Source organism: Suncus etruscus, chromosome 3 (genome assembly GCF_024139225.1).
Source record: "Suncus etruscus isolate mSunEtr1 chromosome 3, mSunEtr1.pri.cur, whole genome shotgun sequence".
NCBI lineage: Eukaryota > Metazoa > Chordata > Mammalia > Eulipotyphla > Soricidae > Suncus > Suncus etruscus.
The window spans coordinates 137720238-137736263 of NC_064850.1; the positions used below are offsets into that span (position 1 = coordinate 137720238).

Here is a 16026-nt window from a genome sequence, read left to right on the forward strand (position 1 = left end):
ATCTATTTCATTTTTTTGTTTGTTTTTTTGGGACCACACCAGGTGATGCTCAGAGGTTACTGCTGGCTATGTACTCAGAAATCGCTTCTGGCTTGGGGAACCATATGGGACACTGGGGGATTGAACCGAGGTCTGTCCTAAGCTAGCTCCGGCAAGGCAGATGCCTTACCTCTTCGTGGCACTGCTCTGGCCCATGCTTAATCTATTTCTAAGCATTTTATTCTCTTAGGTGCTATTTTATTTTTACATTTTATTTTAAGTACCATGGTTTACAAACTGTAAATGAAGTGTTTCATGAATAAATTATTACAACACCACACCCTCCACCAGAGTGTTCTCTTTCCCCCACCATTGTTCCACTGTCAACCCCATTTCTCCCCATGATAAGCTTCCTACTGAAGACTAGTGTTCAGTTTCTGTTGTTTGGGGGCATTTGTTATCCTCACACTATGTTCCTTTATAGATTTCTAATATGTTTTTCATATGAGAAAGGTCATTTTGTGTCTGTCCCTCTACTGAGTGAACTAATGAGGTTTACTCAGCATGATATACTCCAGATTACTCCAAAGGTATTGCAGATCTTCTTTTCTTAAAGTAGTATTCCATTGTGTATCAGTATCAGAGTTTTTTCAGTCAGTCTTACATGCTATTATAAGTGAAATCACTTTTTTGATTTCCATTTCAGTGCACATGTAGAGAAGCAAAATTTATTGATTCTCCATAACTTAAATCTATTAACTGCAGAAACTTTATTTTTTTAAATTCATATATACTTTTAATTTGCTGATCCTTAACATTTTTAGGTAAAGTAACACAAAATTTCAAGTAAACCGGCAATATTCTTACAACATTTAAATAATTATAATAATATCATTTGTAGATTCTTAAGGATTTTTTTTACAGTTTTTAAATGTTTTTTTAAGTTGTGTTCTGTTTTGGGCCATCCTCAGCAGTTACTCCTGGATCTGCATTCAGGAATCACTCCTGGTAAGATTCAGAGGACCATATGGGATGTTACAGAATTGAACCCATGTCAGTTGCATGCAAGGCAAGTGTCCTACCTGCAGTACTATCTCTAGTCCCAGGAATTATTTTTACTACGCAGGGTCATATTATCTAACATTAGGGATACCATTATCTCCTTCTATGAGTCTGGGAAGTTTTTTGTTGTTGTTTTGTTTTGTTTTTTAAGTTTTGTTTTCTTTTTGAATTGCTTTGGCTAGAAATTTTAATATAATGTTGAATAAATATGGTGAAAGCAGGCATTTGTGTCTTTTCCTTATTTAGTAGGAAAGATTTAAGTCTTTTAGTAGTGAGGAAGAAATCAGTTATGCTTTTTTCATAAATACCCTAAATTTTATCAAATAAGTTTCCCTCTATTCTTATTTTCTTAGTTGATTTTATTTTGTTTGTGTTTTTATAGGAGAACACACCAGACTGTGCTCAGGGCTTACTCTTGGGTCGACTCTCAGGGATCACTCCTACTTGTTAGCATGGTGTGTTACTGTGACTGAAATAATTTTGTTAAATTTTCTATTTTATAAAATATTATTAATTTCAAAATATGCATCAGTACACAACTATGTGCTGAACATTATTTTGCATTCTATGTGGGGCTTGAATGTCACATCCAGAAGTGCTCTGGGCTCTATGCTCAGAGGTCGTTCCTGGTAGTACTTGGTGGACCATACTTTAAAGATTTGCCATTTTCATTCAACCTATGTAAATGTCTTCCCAGGCAGTTTTTCAACTATCAAGAATAACATAAACAGTATCCTATATAGTAATTTCTACTTTTCTAGGAAAACACCTAGTAGGATAAAGTAGCAAGAAAGATAAACTATGTAGCATATTAAGAGAAAAATATCCAGCAACAAAGGCTGATGAGAAATGAAGAACTTGAAATTCTAGCTCTCTCTAACTTGCAGCATTACAGTTTACACACACCCATAACTTAGCATTGCTTTAAGAAATAAAATCATTAAAAAATTTTTGGGACCACACCCAGTGGTGCTCAGAGCTCACTGTTGGCTCTGAACTAAGAAATCACTCATGGTAGGCTCAGGAAACCATATTGGGTTCCAGGGAATGAAGCCAGGCCAACAGCATGCAAAGCAAGTATTTTACCCACTGTGTGATCACTTGATCACTCCAACTCCTCTCCCCGCAAATCACTTTTAATGAAGAGGAAGAAATCATCTAAACAGATTTAGTATCTTTCTTATAGCTATCTTTGCCAAGTCACAACCATAATAAGTCTTTTCTTTGGCTCTATTACCTCCACCAACATAAACTACCCCTGGGGCTAAATATAATGTAGCTTATCTAGGTATTTGAGACAATGAGAGCAGTAATGGCATAGAACATTGCCCTCTTGAACCAGAACAATATTGTGGAATTTACCAAGTGATGAATGAAGTATGTCAAAATCAAATGTTTCAAAAAACCTACCATTTTCAATTTTCATTCCTTTCATTCTTTGATAGCTGAAAATATTCATGACTGTGTATTTGTCCAACTCCTGTCAGCTAATTTTCTAGTATTGAATGATTCTCTAAAAAGTTATAAAAGGTTAAATGGTTTATTCATTCCTGGCTCTGACATGCTAACAGAATTTGAACATTTTCATCGAAACTTCAGAATAAATTTTTTTAAATGAAGCATAAAAAAGAAAAGCATGCACACTCTTGATGATTTAATACATGCAAGTTGACTTAAACCGAAAAGCAAGGCTTAGGTGCTATTTAACTAATTCATAGGAATAAACAAAAAATATATCAAAATTGTTTGAAACCAAACATTAAACCAGGTTGAACAAGACTAAATTTACACGACAAACTCAATGGAGTAATTGACAGCTATGTGTATATATATTTTTTAATTTTGTATTGAGACCACTGTGAACTTCAAGTCCTACATAGTTGTATTTCAGGCATACAGTGACAGTGAATTAGGGCCATTCCCTTCACCAGTGTTGATCTCCCGCCACCAAAGTTCCCAGCATGCATTCCATAACTTCACACTTAGACTCCTGGCCTACCAGTGTAATAGATTCATTTTGTGTTTAGCTTGTTATAGTTTAGGTCTCAATTCTATTGTCATTGACTTTGGTTTGGCTAGTTTTGACCTTTTTTTCCCTCCACCAATGCACCTGAGACCACTTGGCCCCTGGGCCCCATCCACTTTTTTTTTCCTTTTATCAATTTGTAAAAAGACACAGAAATATGTGGTTAAACAAAGTAATTCATGTCCCAAGGTTGTGTGAAAAAATGTGGCAGCCCCTACCAAAAAGAAACAAACAAAAAATTTGGATAAAGGGGAGTGGCAGGTTTGTTTGTTTGTTTGTTTTTGCATAGGTGCAGCAAACATTGGGGAAATTAGAAAGGAAATACCCTTGGCCTAAAAACCAGGTGTCTCTACCCATGAAGCATCCTGTCAAAAGACCTAAAACAGGCTCCAGGCATGCTAATTGTCCAACCTAAGGTCTTTTTTCATGGTGCCAGGAAAAGTTCTACTCAATCACAGTTGTCACAGTCACACTTCTGAAATTAGTGATCTTGGTTTTTGCATAGACCCTATGTCGAGGCCAATATGTATATTCTTAACACGGCTTCCTAGAGAAGACAATTATTTGACTTGGCATTCAAGGGGTTGCCATTCTGGGCTGAGTCATGTTTCTTTCAGCCCGTTCACCTCTCTTGCTTTCCTCCATCATAGCAGACAAGATACACTGAATGAGCAACAGGAAACCTGTGCTTCCTAATCTTGTGCCCAGGCCAACCAATTAGCATGTCACCAGGAGAGGCAGATGTACATGAATATGGAGCACAAAGCCTCATTTTTCTCTTCAGTCTATCAAGCCATGAATTCACTCATCCGGTTTGTCCCAAAACTGTGGGGGTAGGGAGTAAATGTAGGGTAGTTTCACAATCCGCATCTATAGGGATGTGGAACTCTAGACAAGTCAGGCTGTCAGATTACATTTCTGAATGCAATGGCATTGTCATTATACTTTCCCAAAAAGGTATATCATGGAGGAGGAGATCTTTGTTTTGCTTTGTTTGGGGACCACACCTGGTGGCACTCAGAGGTTACACCAGGATCTGAGCTCAGAAATCAATCCTGGCAGCTCAGGGGACCATATGGGATGATGGGGATCAAACCAGATCAGCCATGTGCAAGGCAAATGCCCTACCCGCTGTCACTACCACTATCATTCGGGCCCCCGGAGAAGGGGAATCTTAATTTGTCCCTTATGGCATCCACTCTTGCAATATATCATTCATTTACATAAGATAAAAAAACTTCATGTAGGATTTTGAAACTAAATGCCAATGGGTATAACCAGATATTTAATAAGAAAAATCAAAATAAAATTGCTCGCTGGTAAGAACAGGAAAAAATGGGGCTGAATAATAAAAAAAAGTGCAATGTCTAATTTTATTGATCAGATCAGAGCAATTTCTAAAGAAAATTGCTATATTCTGTTCATAAACAGATTAAGGCAATATAAACACATTCCTATTGCTGTGGTCCCCAAATACTTCTCCACTAAGCTATTAGCCATTAGTTTCATTTTATAAAAACCATAATAGAAAATGTGGCCAAACAGCTAGATGGAGTGTTCCCAGCAATATGGAGAAACAGTTGTGTTTATGCAGAGATTAGTCTTTCAAATTGAGAGATCTCCAAAGCTCCATTTGTACTTGAAAGGCTTGTCTTTTTGTTACCCAGTAAATAGCTCATTCATATTCTACAAAGAAAACCCTCTAAATTGGGATAAATAGCCATATTTAACATTAGGTAGAGAAATGGGGCTGAAAGCAAGAAAAGAAGTCTATTTCCCCCACTTTCTTGGACTAGATTAAAGCTTTTTTTAAACATAAAATAGGCCCTTTTTTCCCACATAGAGGAGGCAGAAATTTCATGAAAGGCTGAGAAGTACTATTCAAAAATGCAGAAAATATACCAGAGAACAAATTAAGAACAGATATACTTTTTGAATCCTGGACACTTTTTTTCTTACTCTATAGAACACATTTCTCAGTGGTTATATTTCTCCTAAGACAGGAAGGTGGCTACCATGCTGGTCTAAAATGCAGTGTGCTACATGCAAGTACATTTTTCCTAGAGCACCAGAAATATACCAGAATACTGTACAATTATTGAAATATGATTTGTGGTTCACATCTTGGAATTCAAAAAAAATATCTGAATTGTGGAGGTAGTAAAGACACTATATGAAGCATGTATCAATGTACATACTCTGTTCAATATACATAGCACAACACACAATATCAAAAGAAAACAAAGAAAAACAATTTGGGATATGGGAAGATGTTAAAAATTTGCTTTCAAATCTATTTGAGTATAAAAATAACAGGGCTACAATATTAACAGGCAAGATTAAAAACCATAATTGTGTTTTCTTTTCATTAGTCCTTATATCCAAATCTATCATCTATCAGCTCCTAAGTGGTACTCTTTAGAATCCTAGGGAAGGCAGGAAAGTAGGACCCAAAAGCGGGGTCCTTTTCAAAGGTATGAATGAGAAGAGCGGATTCCTGGAGACAAAGCAGAAGATTAGAAAAGAGGAGAGCATCCAAGAGCCTGTCCTCAGGTCTAAGTCCAGAAGGACTTAGATAGCGTCTCCCTGACTGTGCACACTCCTGAACCTTGAAACTCCATAAAGTATCTTCAGAATCATGAATTCTGAAAGAAAGAAAGAAAGAAAGAAAGAAAGAAAGAAAGAAAGAAAGGAAGGAAGGAAGGAAGGAAGGAAGGAAGGAAGGAAGGAAGGAGGAAGGAAGGAAGGAAGGAAGGAAGGAAGGAAGGAAGGAAGGAAGGAAGGAAGGAAGGAAGGAAAGAAGGAAAGAAGGAAAGAAGGAAAGAAGGAAAGAAGGAAAGAAAGAAGGATGAAAGAAAGAAGAGAGAGAAAGAAAGAACAAAGAAAGAAAAAGAGAAAGAAAGATAGAAGAGAAAGAAAGAGACCAAAAAGGAAAGAAAGAAAGAAAGAAAGAAAGAAAGAAAGAAAGAAAGAAAGAAAGAAAGAAAGAAAGAAAGGAAGGAAGGAAGGAAGGAAGGAAGGAAGGAAGGAAGGAAGGAAGGAAGGAAAGAAGGAAGGATGAAAGAAAGAAGAGAAAGAAAGAAAGAGAGAGAAAGAAAGAACAAAGAAAGAAAAAGAGAAAGAAAGATAGAGAAAGAAAGAGACCAAAAAGGAAAGAAAGAAAGAAAGAAAGAAAGAAAGAAAGAAAGAAAGAAAGAAAGAAAGAAAGAAAGAAAGAAAGAAAGAAAGGAAGGAAGGAAGGAAGGAAGGAAGGAAGGAAGGAAGAAGGAAGGATGAAAGAAAGAAGAAAGAAAGAAGAGAGAGAAAGAAAGAGAAAGAAAGAACAAAGAAAGAAAAAGAGAAAGAAAGATAGAAAGAGAAAGAAAGAGACCAAAAAGGAAAGAAAGAAAGAAAGAAAAGAAAGAAAGAAAAGAAAGAAAGAAAGAAAGAAAGAAAGAAAGAAAGAAAGAAAGAAAGAAAGAAAGAAAGAAAGAAAGAAACAAAGAAAGAAAGAAAGAAGAAAGAAAAAGAAAGAAAGAAAGAAAGAAAAGAGAAGAAAGAAAGAAAGAAAGAAAGAACAAAAGAAGGAAAGAAGACAGACAAATGAAGGAAGGAAGGAAGGAAGAAAGAAAGAAAAAGGAAGGAAGGAAAGAAGGAAGGAAGGTTAAAAGGCAGAAAGAAAAACATACTGTTTCATATCACTATATAAAGTATTTATGTAATCTTCATGAAGTATAGAACTAAACAAAGGTATGTACTCCACAAACATTTGTTGCCTAGGGCCAGAGAGATAATAAAGCAGGTAGGTCACTTGCCTTATACACAGCTGACCTGGGTTCAATTCTTAGCACAGTATATGATCCTCTGAGTCCCACCAGGCTCTGAAATGGGGCTACAAGTAAGTAAAGCCTGATCACGGTCAGGTGTGTCCCCAATAAAAAACAAAAATCTAAACCAAGAAAAAAGACTTTATTCACCTAGAGTTCTAGAGTTCAAAAGTCTGAATGAATCTTCTAATGAACTAAAACTCAAGTTGCAAGAAGAGTTGTGTTCTTTTCCAGAAAATAGAAGGATAGAAGGTTTCTTTGCCTTTTCTATTTTCTAGAAGCTATCTATTTACCTTGATTTGAAGCCCCTTCCTCTATCTTCAAATGGTAGGTTAGTCCTTCCCACACCTCTGTTATTTTACTTCATCTACCTCCAATCACACTTAGGGTAAATGGCTCAGCTTTTTGTCTGCTTTTTAGGCCTGTTCAGATAATACAAAAAAGATTTTCTGCAACTTAAGGCCATCTTAAGACCATCTCATTCTGTAACATCGCATAGCTGTAAAATATCTTCTGACAAGTAAGTTAATATATTCACAGGTCAAATGGATTAAGATGTGGATAGCTTGGCAGGTGGCATTATTTTGCCTAACATACTGTATATGTAATTAAATCAAAGAAATAAAAACAAAAAATTCAGTGATGTTCAACATACATGCAGAACTGCTCACATGAAGATATCTCCAATTTTCACTTGATGCACAGATTCTAGCTGGCCACAAGTCTGGTCAAGTAGAAACACCAGGATGGGATTTGTGCAAATGATGTGTGCATAAATAAGATCCCATTTCCTTCCTCACCTAAAGAAGTAGAGCATAGCCTGACACTGCACATGCTGACGAAAAGCACTCAGAAACTAATGTGCAGCTTTGGTTCTTAGTCATTAAATCTATTTTGCCTGAATGGCATTTTAAATCCCTGTCACGTCAAGTCAACACAACCTGGTAGACAGTTCCACAGCTCCTGCCTTACAAGTGGTTACCAAGCTCTTTCCTCATGCCCCCTCCATCCAAAGCCTTCATAGTATTCCTTCTATGTTCTTGATCTAGCTAGGACACTCACCAAAAATACGTGTTTGACTATAAATGATTTATTTACCACTCTCATTATCAGGAGAGGCAAAATAATCATTCGACCATAAATGTTTATGGTGCTAGAACACCTTTGTTTTTATTCAAATATATTCAGGGGTTTGTCCATTCAATGAGTAAAGTCTCTGTTAAATACTAGTCATATTCATGACTCTCCAGAAGACAGAAAAACTGTGAAGTATGATTCATATGTACTTTCAGGGAGATAATAGTCATGAAGGAAAGCAGGGAAATCATTGAAGTTGACTACAAAGGAAAAGGCAAGACCCCAAAGCCAGTGAACTGGAGCTGAGAGACCAATTCCTCTCAGCAGAGGAGAGTGTGTGGGGAAGCATGAAGGATGGTGAGAGATGAATCTGGAGGTGAACAAAAAGGCCAAGGAGTAGAAGAAGCCATTTTGAAGGTAATACTGTTAACAACAGAATTGTAAAGCTGACCTACAATTTATGAAGATTCTTTAACTTCAATTTGGGGTCTAAAATCAAGTTGAAAGTATAAATTTCTTATTGTCCACAAATAGAACACTGTGTTCTCACTCCTATTTATATGAAGTAGTTCATGAAAGTAAAATTACAATGAACATGTGGATATTGGTGATTTGTATGTATATGGTCCTACATATGTGAATATCGTGTAAAATCAACATGTATAAAGTGTCTTTTTAATGAAGTGTCTTATGTAGTGTACTGGGTTTATACTTTGTGATTGTCCAAACAAAATAAAACAGACTCTCCCTTAAAGGACTGACTTATAACCTAGTAAAGAGGGTAATTAAACAAGATAGAGGTTAGACAAATGATACAGGTTGGAGGAAGTTACTGGGCAACTAAGGAGCACTATGAAAAGAACAGGAAATTGGCCCAATGGAACTAAAATAACCATGACTCAAATTGAGTCTCCTCTTTCAGTCCCAACTCATCTTCATCATCATGGTCATTTTGATCATTGCTGATTTATACTACAGCCCAGACCACTAGGCACATTTTTCACCAGAACCTTTGACCCATATCCTACCTAGAAGTCCAAGAGCAGATGTCCCTTGGTTCTTTTTGGGGGGGGAGACGTGGGCCATATCTGTGGATCTCAGGGGTCACTCCTGGCTCTGCACTCATAAATTACTCCTGGCAGGCTTGGGGAACCATGGGGTGCTGGGGATCAAACCGGGGTCAGCCACGTGCAAGGTGAATGATCTACCTGCTGTGCTATCACTTCGGCCTCTGTCCTTTGTTTTTGAAAGTTAAACTTTACCACGTTAGAGAAATGTGTGATTCTTCCCACATATGATGGGAACCAAGTAAGGACACATTTCTTCTGGCAGTGGAAAGAACTTGGGAGATGGCAAATACTCTTGTCAGAAACAATAGAACTGAATTATTGGGAGTGGTAACCTGCCAAGACTCTGAAAAAAAGCAGATGGACAAATAGGTTTATTTCACAGCTATTTTTGATTTCTCCTTAATCTTAAAAAGACAAATGCCATTTATCATCATACATTGTAGCACTACAATACTGTTACTTTGCCCAGTCTTGCCTTTCTCACAAAAACCCCAATAAAGTTTGTGGTCCACACTGCACTCTCTTCTGTCCTCTCCCTCTATGCTAATATTTCCCTGACACTCCCTCCCTTGGAAATGTCTTCCCATTTTTTAATTAAATAATATCTTTATGTAAGCACAATGATTACAAGCATGATTGTAGTGGGGTTCTAGTCATAAACAGAATACCCTTCTTCACCAGTGCAACATTCCCACCACCAATCCCACCCCGATCTCCCTCCTCCCCCACCTCTGCCTATATTCAAGACAGGCATTCTACATCTCTCACTCATTATCATTGTCATGACAGTTGTTAATGTAGTTATTTCTCTGTCTAAGGCTCTTTCCTTTTCCTCCTTTTCTTTGCCTCTGGCTTGACCTTACATATCCAACACTTTCTTAGAGCAGCTAGAAAAATGCAAACAGTGTAATAATGTGAAAGAATTGAATTCATAGGATTTGTTGAGACAGAACTTCGAAGAAGAAGATCCACATCATGGAGAAGGCAGACGACCCTGAAGGCAGCTTTGCTCACCACTATTGAACAACATGGTGGGTAGTAGAGAAAAATGAAAAAGAGAAAGAAAAAAAAAACAAAGGAGAGACTGAAGAGGGGTGGAGGGAAAAAGAGATAGAAAGTATGGGAAAGAGGTTTCTATGAAATTCACAGCACTCATTCTTTTGTTCCCTTTGATGTATTCCTATTAGTCCTGGGAAGTCTACAATGCCATTAAAAGTCATTGATGATATTTCTCAGTGTAAAAAACAGGGTAATTTTTTCCAGTTCTTTCTAAAGACAAGAATAATGACTAGATGTTTAATATGTGATTAATGGAGGTACGATTTTAAGAAAAAGAGGAAAACATGATGGTTCCCTCTCAAGATACCTAAATCATCTCCCCAAAGTATTATTCAAGGTGGGACCTCTGTTCAAAATTACATAAAGTTTCATTCAGACAAGAAAGAGTTGCTAGGTGTTATAAGAAAACTGTGTCACTGAAAAAATTCATCTTAGGAGTTTAAGCAGTTGGAAAATCAGACCTAGGGTTTCATAAGAGTGAAGCATGTATCTACCACACTGAGTTACAATCATGGCCTCAGTATATTTTTAAATAAACATGAACAGAAATAATGAGTGAGCATTTCTCAATGCTTGTTCAGCCTGTGGGAGTTGCCTCCAGTCTCTGAAAAGACCCCCATGACAAAGGCCACATATACAGGCTGGGCGCACGCACGCACACACACACACACACACACACACACACACACACACACACACACACACTATGTCAGTGCCTGCTTATTTTTCTGCCTTAAACATAGCACAGAAAACTAAAGTCCAGGCCATCCCCAGCGTATGAGTTCATAGCAGTGTTAGAGGCCATGCCTTGGAGTCAGGCTGCTGGGAGGGTACAGAAAAGCACCTCAGATTTCTTTACCTTCTCCACTGGGAGCATTGCCACTGCAGACCCTTACATCTTCTCACCAAAGACAGCCCAGGACCCCTGAGCATGCACTCCTGGATGTACCCTGCACCACAGACAGCATCCATAATCCACTTAGGCCAATGGCTTATTCTTGACATGTTGTTTTGCTGACATTTAATCCCATATGTTCACTGCAGTTTGCAGTTTCTTTTTCTATCTTAGGGAAACATACATTTTTCCCTGTTTGAAGTAGGCTTTTCTCTGAAAAGCTAGATTCCATTCCTGCTGAGCCTAGGATCATGGGGTGGTGGGTGCTGGGATGTCCTCTGCTGAGCTGCTCTGGGCACCTTCCTAACAGTGCCACCCTTCCTCTTGGATCCCCAGTTCATACATGCTAAAGGATTGCCAGTGAGCAGTTTTACTTACTTGTAAGTCATGACCACCAAGTCTTACATATTTTTTTACTGCCCAGAACAGTAACTGGTACAGGAGTGATACTGCCCTTTAAGGGCTGTGGGGAATGATCCAAAAGGGAAATAGTAGACTGAGGTGCAATTAAACACAAAATTCTGTGTGTCTGCTTATAAAAGGTAGATTTCTGAGGTGGAGACGCTGCTGACTAATTTTTTTTCTGAATGGCAGCAAATAAGTTTGGAAACCTGTGCTTCAGGGGATGTAGCAAAGCTTTTCTGTAAATGGAAAAAGTGGTGAATATATGAATAGAAAAGTGATCATGACCTTATCTGTGAGCTCATATCTCTAAGGCAACACAAATCATCTGACACAAAGTCTCAGCTGACATCCATCAGAGGAATGAAGTGCCTCCCTGCCCATCAGGACCTTCTTAATGAAGTCCACTGTGTGCTGGCTGAGCTTTGTGTAATTCAGCACTCAGAAACCCGCCCTCCTCACCCAGGTCAGCTGCATGGACCAAGTGGTACAGTGAATGCCCAGTGTGGTCTAGTCATATCCTCCTACCATGCTCCCTTCAGAGACAGGCATCCTGCAGTGTGAACAATTACCATCGGCCCTGAACAGCTTCATAACATTGAGTTCTCATATGATTTAGTCTGGGCATATTATTTATTTTTTGCAATTGATATCTGCAAAATGAGAGTAATTACTTGGGGTTGGGGGCAGAAAACATGCCTTCGTATTAATCAGAACAATGATTATAGAGAAAAATAATTCATTTGTTATTGTGATCCAGGAAGCAGAGGCAGAACCAACGGAAGCCAGAAATTCAAAAGGCAAAATATTTTAAATAAAATCAACCCTTGAAAAATATTATACTGAAAGTATTTTACATATATAGAGAACACATTTAAAACTTCTCTCTGGAGCTCAGGAAATCCAGATAAACACAAGCAACCAACAGGATGGACAAGGATTTATTTTCATTCAACATCTGCACTTTAGCCTCATCTGTCACACTTGTCCTCCAAGTGAAATCTGCTCTCTGGCTCATCTCTCTAGCAATCAATTTAAAAGGAAGTCCAAACAGTGTGGCCCTAGAAATGTAACACCCTTCATAAAGGAGACAAGAAGTCCCTTGCAGAGAACAACACTGCAATAGCAAAACCAACCACCAAACACAGTAATCCATCCTATTCTGTCCCGACACTCAGCAGCCACACCGGAATGAACATCTGCAGTGCAAAAGCGGAGCCCATTAGCTCCTGCAGCTTGTTAGCATATTTTAATGCTGTGATCACAGCTTTCTATTTCTATCAAGGTGCTACTAGGTGCCAGACTCTGGATTCACACATTGCGTCATTACTGTCCCCAGTGAACAGATTACACAGCAATATTAGGGATGGGGTGGAAAGGTAATGAGAAAGGGTAGCAGTGGTAGAGGCAGATGGAGCACCTGGCACTTGGTAATGAACGGATGGGTCCATCACCCAGGGGTAGTTCTAATTTTAGCAGGCATTTTCTGCACTGATGAACACCTCTCTCCAAAACTTGAAAATAATTACATTATTTACAAAGAAACACCCATCTTAGATAAATGTTGTGTCCAATATTTATTCCATTAAGTTAATGATAGAAGAATCACAGATTCAGAGTATTTTTTTTCTTCCTTGTTAAGTTGTGAGCCACCTAGGACTCCAGAGATCAAAACTGCCTTTCTCATCAACAGACTGAGAAAACTGAGACTCCAGGTGCTAACAAATCAAGGTCACTGCAGAGAGTAGCAGGGATTTTGCTTCTTGATTTGAATTTGTTCCTGTGATACAGAGAATGGAATACACACATGCATTCTCTCTATCATAAGCATAAGTTTCAAGGGTGGTCTCCAATCAAATAAAATCATGAAGGCCCCTCACCCCTTCTGACTGTGACATCCAATGTTTCTATGTTAACCCTACAATTACATATTTCCATAAAATGCACGCATAGGCACATAATCACAAACATACCAACAAAGCTAAACAAGGGCTGGAGAGAATACAGCAGTTAGAATGTTTGCCTTGCATGTGCTATCCCAGGTTTGATCCCTGGTATCCCATATATTCCCCTCCCCCACAAGCACTGCAGGAATGATCCCTCAGCACAGAGCCAGGAGTAAGTCCTAAACACCACCTGGTATGGTCCCAAAACAAAAACAAAAACAAACAAAATAAAAAAAAAAAAAGGAGAGAAGCTCTAGGATGAAGAAAGCTAACAAAAGTTCCTGAGCATAAGTCATCCAGTCTAAATGGCAACTGAAGAGGCTCTTTTTTTGTTTTGTTTTATTTTGTTTGTTTTTGGGTCACACCCGGTGATGCTCAGGAGTAACTCCTGACTGTGCACTCAGAAATCACGCCTGATTTGGGGGACCATATGAGATGCCAGGGATCTGTCCTGGATCAGCCGCATGCAAGGCAGACGTTTTACCACCATGCTATCACTCTTTTAAAAAATACTCCAATTCTATAGCTATACACAAAATAACTCACTTCACAAGAAATCCAGAAACCGAGCAACACCAATGATAAGATACTCACACTGATAAGTTTTGGCACTTCCTTAACCATTAAGAGCCACTAAGAACAAAGAAGGCAGCTGGAGCAATCATAAAGGTTTGAGAGACAACAAAGAGCTTAGAAGTTTGGGCAAGGCTGATAAATGAGCTTTATTTCTCATACCATGTGATCATAATCTTAATCATCTAATGATTATGTTTCTTACAAAACATAAGAAAGTATATGGTAGATGATCTCTCTTACACAAAGAAAACAACAGAGGCTAAAGATAAATGAGACAATGAAAGAATATATTCCAAAAATATAATAAAATAAGAAAGACACTGACCTTAATAAAATGGAGATAAAAAGTTATTTTAGAATGTAATAAACAGAATTACCATATGACCCAGCAATTCTATTCCTTGACATCTATCTCAAAAACACAAAAATATTAACTTGAAACATGACATCTATGTTCATTGCAGTATTCTTTACATAGCCAAGATCTTTAAACAACCCAACAGCTGTACTATCATCAAATAATGAAATATTACTCAACATAAGAAAAGATGAAAACTTTCTTTGTACTATGTTTCATAGTAAGTAAAATAAATCAGAGGGGGACAAGTGCCAGTTGAGCTCACTCACATGTGACATATAAAGAAACAAAAAGAGAATAGACACTGAACAATTTAAAAACCACTGAACTGAGCTTACTACTAAATTGGAAAAAATTGGGGAAATTGGGAAGGAGGAGTGGATTAGATTGGAAGTGACATAAGGACAATGATGACAGGTCTTTGATACTCTGGTGATGGTGGAGGTACAGTAAACATGAACAATGTTGTAAACCATGTAGATGAGTAGAGGAGAAGAGAGGGGAGGGCAGCAGAGGGGAAGAGAGGAACAGAAGGGAAGGGAGAGGTTGGGAGGAGAACAGAGTCATAAAATAAAAACAATGAGAATTTATTAGAAATCAATGTCAATTCCATATCATGTAATTGAGAATTACATTCATATTAAATTCATACCATGTAACTGAGAATCATGTAAATGAGAATTTCATTTATATGAGACAAAACATAAGAAAGCATCAAATAGCTCTTTGGTCCCCACCATAGAAGTAAGATGACGAAGGGGGCATCATCGTTCGGGAAGCGTCGCAACAAGACGCACACGCTGTGCCGCCGCTGCGGCTCCAAGGCCTACCACCTGCAGAAGTCCACCTGCGGCAAGTGTGGCTACCCCGCCAAGCGCAAGAGAAAGTACAACTGGAGCGCCAAGGCCAAGAGGAGGAACACCACCGGGACCGGTCGCATGAGGCACCTGAAAATTGTGTACCGCAGATTCAGACATGGATTCCGTGAGGGAACAACGCCTAAACCTAAGAGAGCAGCTGTTGCAGGATCCAGTTCATCTTAAGGAATTCAACAACTAGTCTTGTGAATAAATGTCCTGGTTTTAAAAAATAAAAAAAAAAAAGAAAGAAAGAAAGCATCAAACAAATCCATTCAGATGAACATAGTATCTGAACTGAAAATTTCAATAAAGAACATTAAGTAGGAGAAAAAAATCAACAGCTCCAAGACAGGTGATTCAGCTAGTGAGAATTACAAAAGTTTTGCACTGGTGAAGGGGGGGAATATTTTATGACTGAAGCTCAACTAAAAACATGTTTGTAAGTATGATGCTCCAATAAATAATTTTTAAAATGAATTTAAAAAGAAAGATAGCACTTTAAAGATCTTACAGGACACCATCAAAAGTACTAGTATTCAGATGAGAGGGGTCTCAGGAGGAGAAGAAATAAAGTCAGACACTCTTACAAAGAATTAATAACTGAAAATATGCAAGAAAATACCCATTTAGATCTAAGACACTCTTTGGGTCCCAAAAAGATGAGTCCCACAGACCCAAATGAGACAAGTTATATCTAAACTATCCAAAGTTAAAGAAAAACTTTAAAGTAGAAAGGAAAGAAAATAATTTGCTACATACAAGGGACCCCACAAAACACTATCAGTATATTATTCAGCACAAACTTTGCACTCCAGAAGGAAGTAGCATAATATATTCAAAGTGCTGGGGAAAAATGAGAACTGCTAGCCAAGAATACCCTACTTGGCAAAGCTGTCCTTCAGAAATTAAG

The 16026-nt window shown here is 38.0% G+C and overlaps 2 protein-coding genes across 2 annotated transcripts in view; one reads left to right on the top strand and one right to left on the bottom strand.

Moving 5' to 3' along the window:
- LDLRAD4 (low density lipoprotein receptor class A domain containing 4) overlaps nt 1-16026 on the bottom strand; it is a 337105-nt gene that overhangs the window by 175301 nt on the left and 145778 nt on the right. The gene's annotated exons all lie outside the window — the stretch shown is intronic.
- Nucleotides 14985-15371, top strand: LOC126003818 (60S ribosomal protein L37-like). Its single transcript, XM_049770174.1, has one exon. The coding sequence runs from the start codon at nt 15006-15008 to the stop codon at nt 15297-15299; it is 294 nt and encodes a 97-aa protein (XP_049626131.1). The 5' UTR covers nt 14985-15005; the 3' UTR covers nt 15300-15371.